This window comes from Corapipo altera, unplaced genomic scaffold (assembly GCF_003945725.1).
Source record: "Corapipo altera isolate COAL_440 unplaced genomic scaffold, ASM394572v1 46, whole genome shotgun sequence".
In the NCBI taxonomy this organism is placed as follows: Eukaryota; Metazoa; Chordata; class Aves; order Passeriformes; family Pipridae; genus Corapipo; species Corapipo altera.
The window spans coordinates 4,477,095-4,496,480 of NW_020884883.1; the positions used below are offsets into that span (position 1 = coordinate 4,477,095).

The 19,386-nt window shown below is 35.5% G+C and overlaps 1 protein-coding gene across 1 annotated transcript in view; it reads left to right on the forward strand.

Moving 5' to 3' along the window:
• The window catches only part of SNTG2 (syntrophin gamma 2), a 152,992-nt gene that overhangs the window by 67,202 nt on the left and 66,404 nt on the right, over positions 1-19,386 (forward strand). Inside the window, exons 7-8 of the mRNA XM_027641128.1 lie at positions 7,704-7,791; positions 13,160-13,251. Coding sequence (XP_027496929.1) covers positions 7,704-7,791; positions 13,160-13,251 — 180 coding nt within the window. The remainder of the gene's footprint in view (positions 1-7,703; positions 7,792-13,159; positions 13,252-19,386) is intronic.

Below are 19,386 nucleotides of genomic sequence, written 5' to 3' on the forward strand. Positions count from 1 at the left end.
ACCTGCATTTTTAGCTCAATCTGTGCCCATTGGAGTTTGTATAAACTCAACCACTTTACTATCATCTAGAAAGATTCTGAAGAATATGAACCTGCAGGGTTAGACTGCTCCAATTTCTTTGCTCGAAAAGGCCTGCATTTGGGATAGAAGTGTTTGCAATTCTACAGCTATGGATTCTACTTTAACATATGTGTTTCCAATCACACTTAATCAGGTATGTGTATTTGAACACATGCACATATCTGGAAATGGAGCTTTGATACAACAGTGTGTGCTGCTGACATACCAGATATGTCAGGAATGATTTAATAAAGTTTCCATCTAAGAATTGTATGTTTGTTCTCTGGTAACTTGGCCATTTCTGTCTGTTGTGAGTTTTTGATACCTGAGACAATTATTTCTTTTTACAAGTAAAGTGTAACAGTAGATAAGCAATAAAACATACTGCTCATTCTGAAATTTTGAGTTCTGCATCTTGCAACTCTTTTCATTTAGAGCACACTGATCACAGTTGAGACTGCTCTGCATTTCCAGAGAGAAGTCTCTGTAATACTCTGATATTCTTGGGAATTTTTGAAGGATGGCAAAGTTACTTTCACAGGAATGGGTCTTCATGCTTCAGGCAATAGTTATCCCTAAAGCGAATTTATTTAAACTTTCATTGCTTCAGGGAACAGCTGATTTGACTCAAAATTTATTTTCCAATGCACAATATATATCAACATCTTTCATATTGCAAATATTTTTGTTAGCATTGTTTACACAGTGCTAATTATACACTCGTGTGTGTAATTAAATAAAAAAAATAATGTACAAAATAATGAAAAAAATTAAATAAATTCCTTTTTTTGTCTATAATTACTGGTAATTACAACATACAAGAGCAACATTATTTGTTTAAATTGATACTGAAGCTTTGTAGTTAAAAATGTCTTTTACCATATTTGTAGGCAGAAATAAAAGTGAGAACTGAGTGAACTAAGAGAAGTTGCAGTTTAGTTTAAATCTGAAAATTTCCATAAGATGCATTGACTGTCATTTTCCTAGCATATTTGTATATACTGTGTATGTTCATATATGTATATGTTCATTGTTCAAATGCTTGCTTTGGATTAGCCAGATAATCCTTTAGAAAGAGATTATTGCTCATTGAACAGTGCAAAGCTAAGGAAGGAAGAATCAAAAGTGTTTGTTGGAAACCACTCCATAATTGACCAGTGGAAAAAAAGACAAGTACCAAGAACTCATTGTTTCTTGATCTAACTTAATTATGCTTCATGCTTTTCCAATACTATTTTTAATCCAGTTTTAATTTTATAAGTTTTTTTCAATGCCATTTTACTTCTACTATCATTTTAGAGACTACCTGTACTGCAAGGCATCTGTTTTTCACACACCTTTCTTGCCTACTCATTGACATATAAGCATGATACCAGATTTTTCAGCCCTGCTTGTCTGGGTTGAGCTGAAATTGTGAAGTTTTCAAATGTAGTTCCAAATACACTTTCACCTAGAAGGCATTTTAAGTGTTAAATGCTATTGTTGATTATGAGAATTTAAGAATTTCTTTAAACTTTTAGTTCTCTAGATTTTGTTGTTTGGATTTTTTTTACTATTACATGTTATGATCTAATTCTTTTTATATGTTTTACAACAACTTCTTAGTTGTTTGCCTGCTGTATTGCAGGATTGTACATAGTCTTCCACCCAGGTACTTGTCAAGTCCAAGACTTGCACTTCATGTGAATTTCAAGTGTTTTATTTGTGAAATGCTTGTACCTCAAGATCAGGCGTTCATCAGGAGATTCTTTGACTTCAGAATTTTTACTTCAGACTTTCAGTCTGATTTTGGTGCTTAATCTTAAATATTCCTCTATAGATGCAAGATAGGATCAATTTCATTTAACTTCATATGTTTAAAGTGTGAGGTTATCATCCAGACTCTCCTTATTTAGAGATAGACACCTGTGGGTGGGGATTTCTTTTTATCCTAAGATCTTTCCTGATTTCTAGAAAAGACATTAGCAATACTTTAGAGTTGAGTCTTTTAAATAGCCAAAGTTAAATGATGTGACTTCTGCACTCAGAATAGATATTGGCTAAAGGGCCATATGGGTCAATTTATTCGTCAAAAACATTCTCCTTTTCAATTTTAATTGCAGTTACAGTTCTGATCTATAATAAGAGAGAATCTGGTTCAAACAGCCCAAACCTTGTCTAAATCTCTGAGTGGTGTGAATATTTATGATCAGATATGTTTAAAGGTTTAGAGCAAATCACAGCAAACACAAGGCTCCAGAATTTAAAAAGAATGCACATTAACTATGAATTATCCCATTGATTTACCTACCTGTAGGTATATAGCATTTCCCTAAATTGGGTGTTGACATTAAAAATGAGGCAAAGAAAGTGATTTGGTTTTTCTAAAATATGGGTCGTAATTTTTTCTGCAGACTCTGTACTGTAGTTAGCTGAGATATAGAATCTCCTATTTATATTTTTAACATTCTCTCTGTTGTGTTCTTGAGAAATGCATGTGAGAAAGAGAAGCATAATAAACCCTGGCTTGATGAATGCACTTAGAGATATGCAAAATCTGCAAATTGGAGCCAGCATGAAAAGCAAACATTTCAGTTGATGCTCTTTTTTCGTTCATACATGTGAACACACAAGTAAGTGCATACACACGTAGTTAGGTGCAGTAAAAACATTTAATCAACCTTTAAAAAGCACCAAAACCTTTTATAATCTTATTTTACAATCACTTTTACAATCCTTATTTTATATTAATACTACAGTAAGGCAACAGTGCAACAGTGACTGTTACTCCAAAGATACCAGATTTGTCTTTTTTCGGCTTACTGGACTTGTGCTAGGCACAGAGCAGTGCATTATTTAGTGACTTTCCAACTGTCAAGACCTTCTTGTGAGCACTGACATTGATTTAGTTTTGTTATTATGTGTGTGGTTCAACACTACCACCTCTTCAGGCACTACCTAAGAATACAAAGTAGCTTCAGGAGAGTATGATACAGTGTGAATATCTTTTAATGTATTACTGCTTGATAATTTTAAACCAAAGCACTAATTTTAGTGTTCTTTCCTTTTCAAAATATCATTTGAAATAAAAAGTCAAATCTCATACTCTGCAACAGTTTCTAGTCTACTGTCTTGTTTTGTTCCATACAGTTTTTGGATTTAATTTATCTTTGTAATATTTGACTAAGATTTTCCAGAAGTATGTTAGGCAGTGTGTCTGTCTGGCTATCTCCTTCACCTCTTGACAAATATAAATGTTTGTGTGCAAACATTCTTTGCTTAATTAAGAGGAAACACAGTTGTTCTTCTGTGTTTTAAATTTTTCTTCAAAATGTTTATATCTATTAAGAAGTTAAAATTCTTTCTTGTTATTCCAAAGTCAAAATTAAAATACTTCACTTCTTTGACTTATCAAAAAATACAGTTGTAAGAAAGTGAGTTGTCAGTATCAATTTTGTTTGGTTTATGTTTCTTCCTATTACATTTATCAGGGCAGTACTGTGACTATATTTGTTGGTCTTGAAATTATCTATTTAATTTTATAAAACACTGATATTGCTGAACTGATTATAGTCAGCATTTCTAATATGTTTACTATGCAATAAAAAGTAAAGTGGTATCACGAGGTAGCATTTTATAACAGGATCTTGTATTTCCTGCCAACTCTGACTTCTCCGTTCCGTGATACTGACTTTCTGATATTTTTAATTTGGAAGGGAATATGTTGGGTCTCCTTTTCTCTTCCTACCATATAACCTTTCTGGCATTATTACATCCTGGCTGGATGCACTGAACCTAAACTATGTGGATAACATTGCTGCACTTATTCCTTTATAATTTTAACTTTCATTTTGTAAAAGTGTCATGAACCCATGGTGGTGGGTCAGCCCAGGCCAATGGCCAAATGCCCACCCAGCTGCTTGCTCGCTCCTCCTCCTCTGTGGAAGAGGGGGAGAAAGTAGGATGAAAAATCTCTTTGGTCAACATAGACAGGAAGAGCATTTGCTGATTATCATCATGGGCAAAATAGACTTGACTTAGGGAAAATTAATTAATTCTGTTGCCAGTTAAAATAGATTTGGATATTGAGAAACAGATGAAAAAATTCAGCCATGATCTTTCTCCCACCACTTTTCCTAAGCTCAACTTCACTTCTTCATTCCCACCTCCTCAGCTTCTCCCTGAGCCATGCCCTGCAGCGGGTGTGTCAGAGCTACTGGAACCTGCTGTGTCTGGCACGGCACAACCCCGGCGCCTCCTCACAGAGCCCCCCTGCAGCCCCCACTGTCCATACAGGGATACCCAAACCCTGTACACGATTGTCACCCTCCTGATTTCACATCAGGGCATTTGTTAACTCCATATGCTGCCAGTGCAGCAGCATTGACTGCCTGCAGCATATTGACTTGTTGAATTTTTTTCAGCCATACTATTTGACCTAAACTTGGATTTTTTTTCAAGGAACAGGCCAAATGTCTTTCCACTTCTTGGACTAAAGAAACCTTTGTGTAGGGGTCAGGGATTTAAACAACTTGTTATTTTTTTGATTACATAAACCTCACTACCTGATTATACGGAAAATTATGAAGTAAAGCACATAAGCTGTTTGAAGTTCTTATATGTAATTTCTTAATTATTTACTTTTTAAAATAGAATAATTCATTATTTGTCTAATTTTTACATTTACTCATAGAAAATATTTCCAATTAGTCTTTGTTGATCATAGGCTCCAAAATTCAGTGATTCTGTCAGTACAGTGCAAAAAAAAAATTGGTTTACTGTCTTTTATAAACATTTTGGTCACATTTAAAAGCATTTGATGTCGTAGTGAAGGCTTTGTTGGAATTTAGTTTAGCACAAGTCATGAGGTGGTGTGGCTGGGCTACAAGGAGAGCATCAGTTCATTTCAAGGCCTGTTGCAGATATTAATGAAGTTTAGGAAGACCAGTTCAGCAACTGGAGACAGAAAAGTGACTGCAGTGTAATTTAAACATATACAATTTTATGCTAAAAGTTTCTTCGATTTTTATCATGGATATTTTCCCTCTTAGATCAGTTTATATAGAGATACACTTATAGATGAAATACATAGAATTTCTTGTATTTATGTTTGAACTGTGTTTTCATGTCTGGTCCAATATGACTATTGTAACAGCCTGTTTCATTTTTTGAACATAGAATCATAGAATGACTTAAGTTTGAAGGGACCTTAAAGGTCATCTAGTTCTATCCCCCCTGCTATGGGCAGGGACACCTTCCACTAGATCAGGATGTTCAGAGTTCCATCCATCCTGGCCTTGAACCCTTGCAGGGATGAGGCATCCACAACTTCTCTGGGCAACCTCTTCCAGTGCTTCATCACCCTCACAGTATAGAGTTTCTTCCTAATATCTAATCTAAATCTCTTCCTTTTTAGTTTCAAACTGTTTCCCCTTGTCCTATCACTAACTGCCCACGTAAAAAGTTGTTCTCCCTCATTTTTATAAGCTTCCCGTAGGTACTGGAAGTACCACTAACTGGTCTCACTAACTAGTGAGACTAACCAATCTCACTAACTTCAATTCTCTGTGCCTGTCTTCATCAAAGAGGTGCTACAGCCCTCCAGTCATCTTCATGGCCTTTTCTGGTCCTGTTCAAACAGGTCTATAATCATCTCCCTTAACCTGCTGGCCACATTTCTTTCAACACAGCCCAGGACACAGATGGTTTTCTGTGCTGTGAGCACACACTGTTGGCTCATGTTCAGCTTTTCATCCATGATAAAACCCAAGTCCTTCTCTTCAGCGCTCCTCTCAGTGACTTCTCTCAGTCTGGGATTTCTAGTTTAATGTATTTTAATTAAATTTAGACTATTGAGCTTTACCTCTCTTAAAAATAATAACATTCATGATTAAAGTAAAAGTCCATAATCTTTAAATCAGACACTAAAAGTAAAAAAAAGATCTAAGTACTGCAGAATGTAAGAAGTATTTAAAAATTGTGTTGTAGTTGAACCTTGAGTAAAAGATTTGCATGTATGTATATAAATATATCTACTTATATATATATATAAATTAGACATATGTATATGTATAATAGTCTGACGATAAAGGGAAAAACTGTCTTTTTAACAGTAACAGGGTAGGACTAGCAGAGCTAGAAATCATCTTCAGTCCTAAGTAATAAATGATGTCTAAAATTCTGCAGGAAACAAGGGGCAGAGGATTTCAGGAGACATAGTTTTCTTACACCTTAGAACAAGACATATTGGTTTGCTTTGTAGCCCTGTCACACCTTTGTATGGCCTTAAAGAAACATTCTAATTTTGCTGTGCTTTTGTTCCTGGTTACTCCTATTGTAATATCTTGAGATGATTTAGTCAGAAATCAGTGATCATAATTTTTTTTTCCGCAATGCTTTCTCCCACAATGAACTTCAGGTTCTCTTTTAATCAATTGTCCAGAAAATCTTGAGTACAACACTCAGAATTCTGGGGGTGAGTATGTAGCACTAGCTGTTTTTGTAGTAAATCATTTAAATGCATATTGAGCCTCTGGAAAAAAAAAAAAAAAAAAAAAAGAGAAAAAAAGAAAAATGCTTCTAAGTCCGTATGAATGCTCACTTTACCTGTTCAGGGTTTTCATCTCCATCAGACATAAACTGAATGTTTTTATGTAGGTGAATACGTCAGTCTCTGGGATAAGCATTATTTTAGGTACACAAATGGAAAAGTTATAATGTTTGAGGTAATCCTGCATCTCACGATGTTGACGTTTTGCTAGAATAGTGGTCTGAAACAACACAACCACCAGCTTCCTTGAAATACATTGAACCATTAAATGAATCTATGGAAGTTAGTTTGCTCCAGTTGGTTTCTTTTCTACCTAATACATGCATACTCTGGTTGTGCTCATATTAGAGGCCACAAGATTTAGCATCCATTTCTGACAACCTGGATCCAGGCTGCAGAGCATGAGTGCAGGCCACGTACAAACCAAATTCAATACCTGTTTCCTGGAAGTCATGGATGTGAAACTGGAGGAATACCTGTGCCCTGTACTAGGAACTGAGCTCCCTTAGAGAAGTTATTTGTAGTTCTGCATTTAAAAAGGCACCTTACGTAGTAGAATGTCATGCTTCAAAGTAAATTCTGATGATTTAAAACATATGGGAATGTGGGGTTGTGTGTGCACGTGTGTGTTCCCTTTTGGTTAGCAAATGGTCACAGACAACAAGACACAAAAACCAAGACTATATTTGAAAAACCAAAGTGTACTTAATGTATTACCCGAATCAATCAAACCAAATACTTAAGATATATCAATGTATCTTTATGTGTCTGTCTGTATACACACACAGTTTATGTGTTATATCGACATAAACACATATTTCCCTACTACCCTATGGCAGTTTTATAAAATCACTTTGTGGAAGTTGTGTTCAGCTGGTATATAAAATCAGTTTGTCCAGCAAATTATTTATTCAGGTTGTTCCAGGTTGGTCTTGCCTACTCTTTTCTATCGTTGATGTGGCTTGAGCCAAAAGCTATTCTACATTCTTACTCAGAAATGTGTATACTGAGTTTATTATAGATCAACAGGAATGTTGATTTCATTATAAGTAATGTTCTTTCCATGAGTGATGGTTCTTTGGTTTAAAGTAGCTGTTATTTGTCACACTGACAGGTACACCTACTGCGAAATGCTGGCGATGAAGTTACCATCACTGTTCAGTACCTCAGGGAAGCTCCATCATTTTTAAAGCTCCCATTAGGTAAGAGGAAATTAACGGATAGGAGTAATTTGTTTTCCTCTTTGCAGTATTCTCATAATAAACTGACAGTGACAGAAATAGGAATTCAATCCTTGAGTGTTTTACAGGAAGAAGCAGAAAATTGTCTGTCTACTTTACTGTTTAACATATAATAATCTAATGCATACTACCTTACTGTTTATGTGTAATTTATTCAAAGTAAAACTGAAAAAAATTCATTAAAATGCAGTACAGTCATGGGTGATATCTGAAAGTTTTTCAACAGAAGCTTTGCCTGAATACAATAAAATAGTGTTTACTAACATTTGAATCATACATTGACCTTGAAAGGTACTTTCAGGACACCAAACAAATGGATAACATTAATTATGTATATTTCATAAATTACTTTACTATTTTGATTGGTTTTGTCAGAGAGCAGAATTATGATGTGACAACTGAGTAGTTTAACAGTAACACTACCAAATTGTGTATGAACAAATGCAGCCAAAGGAAATTTTGGGTTCTTCTTTGGCAGATAAAATATTCAAGTTGCACAGTTGTGATCAATGTTGCAGGTAGAAAAGTGTTCATGTCAGCTGACTTAATCAGACCAAATAATTTTGCACCAGTTTATTTTAACAGATTATTCTCTTTCCGAAATAAGCAAAAAGATTTGAAATGTGTCTTGTTCTTTGGATTTATTTAAGTTGGGCTCAACTAGGTACTTGTTTTTTTCCTGTTTTCAACAGAATCATAGGTGTCATAGTCTAGCTCTTTCCATTACAAGAGCACTGATTGTTTCATCTGGGTTCTTACACCAGTAAAAAGCCAACTTGACAGGCCTCTACTAAGCTGAACTATACCTTTCATGCTAAGACCTTTATTTCAGTTCTCACTGCTTATCATTTGCATTTGAAAGTGGAATATAAATTTGAAGAAATCTTATTTCTCATTTTGAGATCTTTGTGTAGTCAGTGTTTCTTTTGTTTTCCTACTTTTCCTACTAGGTCATAAGACTAATGTCTATAATGCCTTGGATAACTGTGTCCAAGGTTAAACATGATTTTGCCAAGTTAGCAGCATCTTACTAGTAGTTTCTGTGTTGTTGGACATATTAATTTGTGGTTATGATAGTCCTACTAGCACTTGTATCTCATCTTGTAAATTGACATCACGAACTGTATCACTTGGTTAACCTTGGCTAAGAGCCAAACTCCTACTCAGACTCTGTTTCACTCCCTGTCCTCAAACAGAACATGGGGAGAAACAATGACAAAGCTCTTAGGTCAAGATAGATACATTAAGATCACTTATCAATTACCATCATGGCCAAAGCAGAGTCAACATGAGGAAACTTAGGTAAACGTATTGCCTATTAAAATAGATTCAGGCAGTGAGAAACAAGACAAACAACAGTCCATCACCTTCTTCACTGACTTTGAGGTTCATTTGAATTTTTTTCTCACTCTTTTCTCACTCCTGTCACAGCTCTTCTGCATTTTGCCCTTTCTTAAACAGTTTCCCAGAAGTGCTACCAGCTAATCTGCAGGACTCAGCTGTGCCCTCGAGTGGATCTGTGGGACCTGGCTGGAACCGTCTGTGTCTGGCACAGGGCAGCCCCGACTATGTCCCACCCCTGGAAGCACTCCAACCCCCAAAACCTTGCCACTCAGACCCAGTACACACTCTGTGTGAGCTGGCTGCCACCCTTCTTGCAGGTCCAGGAATATTGGTGCCCTCTTCGTACGTCATGGGTGTCACTCTCTGGATTTTTAGCCATAAGCTGTCCGGAGCGGTTACTTTTTTTTTTTAAGACTTTTTAAAAGCTTTTGGTTTGTTATAACCTTGACTTCACGTCCAGAGAAAAACTACAGATTTTTGTCTAAGATAAATTCTTTTAATTTAGTGAGAAAAATAAGACATTTTGGCAAAAGGTTTTACAGGAGTAAAGTACAACCAAGAAAAGCATTCACTATAATACCCAGCACAAAGACCCATTCCATAGAAAGCATCCATTACAAATAATCAATATACTAGCTTTAGTAAAACACAAATCATTGTTTTTAAGTTACCCACAAGAGAAGGAAAAGAGTAACAGAAGATTCACTACTGCTGGGAAAAGTCTTCAGGACATTTTATGGTAAAACAGATTGTTTTCGAAATTTTTCTATTTGATAGTTATACTAAATTATCAGAATATTCTGAATTTGCAAAGCTTGCAGTGTGATTAAAAAATCATCAGGAGAGTTTCATTTGATTTTAATTTTGTCTTTTGGAGGTTACCTATGACATGATTAGCAAGTTCAATAAATGAGTTTTTATTTATATACGAGACGTGTCCAGTATTATTCAGTAATGTTAACCACAAGACAAATTGTTTCAAATAGTAAAGTCTTGCTGACTGCTTGCTGTACATTGATCTACTGTAGTGTGTTTTGAGTGTTGTTTGTTATTTAGAGATTTAGTGTAATTCACGGACTGAAATAAACACCCCCTTGTTGAGGGGACTCTGAGTTTACCAGAACTTTCATAGAGATCTTTCTAGGTCTAGAAAGCCTAAGGCTTTTGAAGTTAAAAATAAAATCCAGGCTTTATTAAAATAAGTAGTAGAGTGAAAAATCGTAATGATTCTTTCTAAAGGATTATAAAAGGATTTATAAACAGCTCCTACTTATTCCGCAGTAAATGTGTTCTTGTTTCAGGTTTAGTGTCAGCTAACTTAGTGATTTCCTGAGTTACTGCTGGTTCTTCAAAATCCCCTGTGATCCTTACAAAGTTTCTTTCCCTCACCATGTAGTTCTGCTTTTTTTTTCGTGCTACCCGCCAGAGTGTCTCAGTGTTGTGAACTGCAGACTCCCATATCCTTGCCATCTCTCTGTCTCTCTGACCCTTTCTCACTTTACAGGATATGATGTGTGGGTTTGCTTTTTTTTCTCTGAGCATACTCAGCTATTGCTCAGGCAAAGGTAAAGATCAGGCAGGCAAAGGTCTTTTCCTCTCCCACGGGATACTTCCCAACCCAGCTCTCTCAAAAGAACAAACCACAACTGAGAATAAGCAAATCCATCAGATAATACCCGTCCTAGAGTAAGTTTGATTTTTCTTAGGCTGACTGTCTATGATTTGGGTGGGATAAGAGAACATCTAGGCAGTAATGATTGCTGGAAATCTCACAGCATACCAAATACCTTTTTTTTCTGACATCAGTACCCAACAGGATACTCTATTGTGGCCATGGAGTGAGGAGTTATCTGTAGCAGATGTTTTATTTTACATAAACACTCTGATAGCCTGTCTCAAACTAATGTTCCAGAGTTTGAACTGGTACCTTCCACTTGACTGGGAGTCTCAGCTACTTAGGCAAGAACTGCAGTAGCAGAGAGTGTATGTCCATACTGTGTTTTGTTGTAAGAACAGGGAGGAAAGACTACCTGATTGTACTCTAGGGCTGCCATGCAAGAAGACAGAGTTCCTTGGAGAGATAAGAGCAGTGCACCTTCCAGGAAAGTAGTTGAGCATATGCATGGAAGTTTTTAAAATGTTGAATGAGGTCATTAAGGAGTAGTCCATGAGTAAGTGAGGCAGAAAAGGCAGGGAGCAGACTAAAAGATTTGTGAACTTGTTTTCAATCAAGTAGTAGACGTGGCATAGTCTGAGAGAGGCTGTGTAGTTTGTTGTGACTCAGAAAATGAAAGAAGGTTGCTGAATTGAAAAGCAAGTCTGCTGGGACATTGTGGGAGGAGGGAAATATCTTCCTGAACCTTTTATTCTTAGCTTTCTCATGTGATGGATATCAGTTTTCTCTACTTAAAAATAATTATTTATTTATTCTGCTGTAGTATTTTATGTTATGGTAAGCCCTGGATTTAGGGATTTTTAAATACCTAAATTCATGTCTTTGGATATGCTCAAATTGCTGAATAGGTGGAATAGTTCCGCTTTCAGAGTCTGATTGACTCACGGACCTGTGATAGTTGTCTACTGCTGGAGACAGTGGGATTGCCCAGCAGGCAGACTCTTCAGTAAAGAATTTAGTGCCAACTTTTTTTCAGTATTTTTCTTAAAAAATTTAGGCATTTTCTTCTGTCAAGTCACTGTGGTCATCTATGAGTATGAGCTCTGTTTTTGTGGTCTAATGTAAGTATAAGGACCTACAAAATGTTGTAGCTACCAAGGTCGGTGCTTGCCTTAGACGCATAAGAGCAAAGCATAATGACTCCTTCTGCTTACATCCTCTAACACTGTACAGAAAGGACTCCAAACAAAAACATGCTGAAATTCAGAGACCTCAGAGATAAACTGAATTCTTAGACCTCAGCACTGAACTGACAGAGATTTGTAATGGAGAAAATGTGCTTTTGTTGAATTTAGTTCCATTTTGCTAAATCTTCCAGATATATAGGATAGATACATACAAAAATATATGACTAAGAATACCTTTTTGACTTCTGTGGTGTTAGACTTGACAGGCCTATAATGTGAAATGATTTACAGACAATTTCAGGTGAATTCTTTAGATGGAAAAATGAGTTTTCGGTGATTATGAATATAATGCTATGCAATTGATTTTATGTGTGTTATTGATAAGACCAAGTGCTGTCTGACAGTAATTGTATATTATTGGTGCTATTTGTTAACATTTTACATTTAAGCAGAAATTACACAATGATGTGACTTTGTGCTGTTTCCATTATTATATGTTGCAAAAGCATTAAGCTTTTCTGGAGTCACTTTTAACTACTAAAGTAGGATCATGATGCATAACTGCTAAAAGGAGAGATATTTTGAAGAGTATAACTCTGTAGTCTTAGCATATTGACATAGTATCAGCAATTCAGGATGATTGTTTGCTTTCAATTTCTGACTTTGAGAAGGAGCATCTTTCTTGAAAGTAATTGGCATTTTAAGGAAAAGATATATGTGTTAGTAAAGTTATGTGTCCAGTTAGTATTTACCTGAAAGTTTCCTGTTAGCTCTGTTTATAAATACAGTCCATGGCTATACTCAAGTGGAGACTTTCAAAACTTGGTAGGAAATTTACTTCTTAAATTAATGGGTTTTGTGTAACTGACTTTCTTATTTGATTTTGCATATCCCATTGTCAGTGAAAAAAAGGCTTAATCCTGCAGACAGTTAAACATATAAATAGTTCTCATGAGTACAGCCTTTATAAGATGACATCTAGCTACCTTTTTTCTTTCTAGACATTGAACGTAGCATACAGACTTTCTATTGACTGTCTTTCTAAAATGCAAGTAGTATTTCTGTCTTGGTGTGGTGAATCATATTGAGAAATCTTCTTGTGTTTTACAGTTGGAATAGATATTGTCTGATATCTACATGTGGTTTTAACATAAGTATTTATTTGTTGTGATCTGATTTCCAGGTTCCCCTGGACCATCCAGTGATCATAGCAGTGGAGCTTCATCACCTCTCTTTGACAGTGGCTTACATTTAAATGGAAACTCAAGTAACACGGTAAGCAAATGAATAGTAAAAACACGGTGTAAACTATGTAAGTTCTCGTCCCATTTTGAGCTTTGAAATGCTAGTGTAAGTCTACCCTAATTCTGTTGGTTGTTTGCATGTTTGTTTGATTGATTTTTAAGTGCTTATACTGTAAAATTCCGTACTTAAAAAGTCACCAACATGGGGCCCTGGAATGCTAGATTCTTACTCTGAGGCAGCTGAGAAGGTTGTAAGAATGAGCACAGTAAGATTTATTCATAGTTTACATGAATTCATCTGAACTTTTGTCATACTTTGTTGAATTATAGCATCGTACCATTGAATTTAATCCAGCTAGAGATCTGGAAATGTACATGGAATTCAGAAAATAGTGTAAAGTTGAATTCTTGAGATCAACTTTTTTAATAGGAATGTTCAGTGTCTGAAAAAAAAAATTTAGATACGATAACATAAATACATTATACACAATAAATAAATAAATAAATAATAAATGGAAATATGCTTTTCTGGGCTGATACCTGTACTTTAGTGCTTGATGTCAAAAATTGGTCATAGATACAGAAAGTTTCATGTTTATTTGTTTGTAATTATCCAGATAATTATTACCTCTAATTACCTAGTACTGTTGTCTTAATAAAGAGCACAAATCTGTCCTCGAGGTTCAGCATTTTGCAATGCCTGTCTACCAGGTGCTCTGTAGCCAAAGTCCTTTCTGCAAAGCACTTACATTGTGAGAAGGTGGCTATGGTCAGATGATTTCCTGTGATTGTATTAGCATGTTTTAGTAAATTATTGCCTTTTAAGTACTAGAATGAATGTGCAATAACAATTTTTAATAATAATTATTACAGTACTTTGGGAATTGCACACTGAATTCTATGCATTATAAAAACAAATAAGTGGCTGGAGTGGTGTAGACTTGTAACAGAGTAATTTAGATTTAGTTGTCAAGGTAACACACAAAAACCTGTTTATAAGTTTGAAATATAAGTGAAAAAACAGAAAGTAAAAGGGACTACTAAGGTTCTAACTTGCTTTTATACAGCACTTAATTTTTCTGAAGCTTGACATAAAGTCACATGAAGACCTGTGTATGCACCAGACACTATGACCTAGAAGTGGAATAAAGCAGAACAATCTACCTAGTGCACTGTAAAAGTCATAATCTCCCTTTGTAGTAAACGAAATGAAAAATTGCCAGATTCTTATTGTGAAATACAAGAGCAAAGTTCTAAGTACTTTGAGCAGGAATGACTGGCTTTTGAGATCGTTGACTCTCAAACTAAGCTGTGAGTGTAACTGAGCCGTGATCACATCTTAAGAAGTGGTTATAAATGTGTATCTCTTTTTCATTTTTATGGTAAAGTAAGAGCAGAACTGACGTTTCCTCTAACAGTATTGCCCAGTAAGACTAATGATATTTAAATCCCTTTTTTATGTCACCCTGGTAGGGGAGATCTGACTCAGCCTTAATATTGCATCTTGCAAGTTTGTGTTGCAGTTGTATGTACCTTCCTAACCACGCTCAAATCCATGCCATATTAGACAATGCATCTGTATTTATGAGTGGAAATGCTGCTTCAAATAGCACACAATGGAAAGGAAAGGACAGGAATGAGAGGTAAGGAATTAGTGTTATGCCAGTTTTACCAAGCTGTCATACAGCATGTCTGTTCTGAAAAACAGTAATACAGAGGCACTAGACCTAGGTTGTATCATACAGACAGTACTTTAGCCATCTTAACCGCAAGCTCTTTCTGCCTAATAGCATTATACCATTTTCAGTCTGGTGCTAGCTTGCTTCTGTTAGATCTATCTTTATCACTTCTACTGTGAAACATCTGTTATATGTGATGTGATATCATCCTCAGGATTTATATACATCCTTTCTGTAATATCAGAGCAGTTTGCAGTATAGCACTTTAAACAGGGTTATCTGGAACCCAGAGAAATGAGATGAAGTGCTCTCTTCACACCTTATTATTTTGTACTTGGCACTGTGACAAATGCTACAGGGATTGGCAGTGGCAGTTATATTCATCTGTACCTTATAAGTGGTTTATTAAACGCAGTGTGAAATTCTAGAGGGGAAGATAAAACATACAAAGGAGATGGTCTCTAGGCCAGTGAGTACAGGTTGTTTACCTGGAGCATTCTAACTACAAAACAATGAAGAAAATCCTGTAGAGATATTTTCCTAGATGTCTAAATACCCTAGACGTCCAGGCCAGCTCCCTGGAGAAATTGGTGGTGAAAAAAAAAGACCAGAAATAAAAGGAATTGCTGTTTAAGACACCATGGAATAGTATGACAGTTACAATGCAAAGGCACAATGTAGTAGGTTTTCATTTGTCTGAGAATCCAGCTTCCCTGAATTATCTAAAAGTAATGTACTAAAAAGTGAAGTGAGAGCAGAGTAAATTATTTTCTGTGTGTTCATGTAATTTAAAAACTCTTAATTTAATTTTGATAGTATGTTAAGTTTAGTTGGTTAGATGGAACTAAACAGGCACTTAAAATTTCCTGAATTGCTTTAAAATATTTTTTCTTTGATGCCTTTATTTCAGCTGCTAAATTGAACAGTTTTACTTTAAAAAAGGCATTGCCTACTTCATCAACAAGTGAAGTTTTTAAAAAAGGAAAAATACAAATGCTTAGCTCTCGGCGGGACCAGTAGAAGGCTACATCTTTAGTGTCTATGATAGTTCTGGTTCCAAAGACTCTATCCCAAGCATTGAAAGGCAGAAAGGAAAGAGGATCAGAGAAGGGGAGTTGGAGACTCCTGTTCTGAGAGTAAAACCATTCTGATGGATACTTTAGGGGAATGCATGACCAGAGCGTTAAACTGAGATAGAATGGGGTTTATTCTTTTAAATCCTCCTATAGTGTCTTCCAATTTGGTATAAACACAATAGTGATCATTCTTAAGCTTTATTTTATTCTTTAATTTTTATCATCCTGTAACTCACTTTGAGAAGAGAAATTTCAGTTCTTTTCTATTAGAATGGTTTTGCATGTGATACTGATCGCCTCTGCCAACTCTTCATCTGAAACTCCATGATTTTCTAACTGAATAGGAGAGCAATGTAACTTCAAATTGACTTCCAGATCACGGTGTGTCATTTGGTAATGATTTTGGTAAAACGACTAATGTATTAAATACAAAAAATAGCTCACTCAGAGTCTTCCATTTATTTGCTGAAGGGAAACAAAATAGATGAACACAGCCAGCTACACTTAAATAGTTTGGACTGCTGCTGTGCTGAGGACCTTTATGAAATGAGATAAACACTGCAAATAAGTGTGCTCTTTTTTCTCAATTAATAAAATGTGAAGTGACTAACCATTTTCCTTATCAGGGAAAAATAATCCAAATTTTCTGTTTCTGACTGCACCTGTCAGAAATCATAGCAGTAGAAGCTGCAAAGAGCCCTTTAAATAACATCTTCCTGTTCCACTATTATAGAACTGTAAGGAAATGCTTTTGATATAGAGGATTGATATTGCTTGATTTCGATTTAGCTGTACAGAAGTGATGTGTTTGTCTAATTCTGATTAGAGTTGATTGGGACTTTCACTATGATATTAATGAAGCAAATAAAAGGTATTTCTAAAAGTCTTACCTTTTAGTTATATTGATCCACACTGTCACTGCTAATCCATTTAGCAGACTTATTTCTTCTAGTATTCATCAGGTTGTTCATTTCATATGCACAGAAATTAAACACTGGTTTAATTTCCCAGTGAATTTTAGTCAAATATGGCGTTAGGTTTGGTTTGGGGATTTTTTGTTTGGTTTTTAACTGAGAGCCTTAACAAAAGGTGATGAAAGGAATTATGGTGTGGAAAATACAAAGAAAGTCTTACCTAGCTGCTGAATAAATGGATATTGAACAATATTTACTGATTTATGACATCTAATACTAGTTTAAAAAGTGCTCAATTAAACCACTGAAAATTAGTCTGATATTCACACACCTGCAAGGAAGAAAGCCTGAATTTTTAAGCAGGGGCTGGACTAAATCCAAGTCTGTTTTCACTGGAAGTTAAAGACCAATAAAGGTCAGATAAAAGGTCAGATAAAAGATTATGGCTTTGTTATTTATCTTTCAGAAAAATGTACAACAGGATCACAATGGAACTATTATGCCAAGCAGAAAGAAGTAACTTGCATTTGTTAGGCATCTGGTTTCATTTTTTAGTTGTACATATTTTCCCTATACACAGCCCTTGCATATGAATACATTGGTTCTTTTAGTTCTTAGGAATTTGTTCATTTTAATTTGTGGTAGCAGCAAAAAGAAAATGGCTTTGGAGATAAAGCCCAATTTATTTACTTTTTTATAATTTCTGATAGAAATTGGTCATTTCCTTTATCCTTATCCGTTTCTTTTTTTTTCTTAAATTACATGTCAAATTAAGCTATTTTGAGTCCCTTTGCTTACTTGATGAATTATAGGGAGTGATTCATCTGACTAGTCACCACAAAATCTGCCTTTAGAGAGAGTTGTATTGCTCTGTATTGCTGCTGAGTGTATTGAGTACCTTTTATTTGCACAGATAGATAAATGAGTTTTGAGGAGTGGTGTTATTTTGTAGTGAATGATGCTCTTCTGTTTGACTTATGATTTAGGAGTACAGTATGAGAGCTGTACAGGAATTAAATTTGCATTTGATTCTTGGATAAAATAATCTCTTTTTTTCTCTTATTATCTTTTCCTCTGTCTATACAAAGGTGCAAAATGCACCACTTCAGATCAGAGTTAGATTATAAAGAGAAGTTAGAAATTTAAAACTCTCTTATAAGCAAATGTGAGAAAACAAAATTATGGCGATTTCTTACCTGTTGCCAACATGGTGAACAGAAAGAGCCACCCTCTTTCATGTGTTTCAGCAGGGAGTATCAGAAGTACTTGTTTGGAGGGAAATATACAGGGTAGCATTCATGAGGTTGAAGACTAAATGAAGAAACTGAAGTGTTAGAGGAAATGAAAGCAAGGTTTTTCTTTTTTTTTTTTCCCCTCAGACTAGACAGATCTGTTGCCCTGAGTTAGTGTTTGATTACTGTCCCAAATACCAGGCCCTGGTAATGATCAGTGTGCAAGCAGAGAGGCGTGTAGTGATGAGCTGTTTCTATGTTTGATGTTAGCATCAATGAACTCCAGCAGTTCAGGTACATGTGTAACTGTCTTGTAGTGAAAAATAGCAAAACTGAGGTAGTGAGTTCTCCCACAAAGTTGCATCCATGGCCATTCCACAAGTTCCTGCAACAAATTGACTCTTACTGAGCTTCTAGTTAGAGATAGACGCAAGAGTCAAGGCTCAAATTTATCCTAACCTTGAGTTAATTTTTCTAAGCAAGGACAGGATGCCCAATTTGGGGATATAAAAGGCTGCCAAAAGCTGTCTCTACCAGCTGAATTTTGGGTACACTTGCATTTATAGCGTAACACCATAATGATCTCAACATTGTATTTTTCGTTATTTTTCTTATATATTTATTATTTTCTTATATATTTCTGACTGCTATTGTAGTTTTTGAGGAGTCATAATTACTTCCTGCTTTTCGTGCTGAGATTTAATATAAACTACTCTGGCCCCTGTCCCCTATCCCCAAAGGAATAATATGTCTGGGAAGATGTTCCAGGCAAGGTTGTTGAGGTTACTCAGGAACCAATTACATACTAGCCCAAGGGAAAGAAATTAAAGAAAAAGGTGGGAGATTCTGTCAAATAGTCCATATGTATTCTCTAAAAATATCTTACTTAGGCTTGTACCCTGTTGGTTCATTAAAAAAATAATAACGTGTTAGCTCCTAGCAGCACAACTGTAATGAAATATTCATTAATATTTCCATTGTAAATCACCTCTGGAGAAACTTACATAATTGAAAGGTTTTTAATTTGTTCCTCACCAGTAGAATAGTAATCCAATTGATTTAAATGCATAGCTACTGCAGTGAATAGAGCAGTAAGTCCCTAGCATGTACTGCTCTACAGGCTCTCCATGCAAACATCACATATAGGTGCTCAATCTCTGCAAACTCACCCATTAATTAAACAAATTAAATGTCATAAAGTCATTGAAATTTCAGAAGCATGCAGCATTGGAATTAAAAGTGTTTCTTTTCTGTGATAGGAAGGA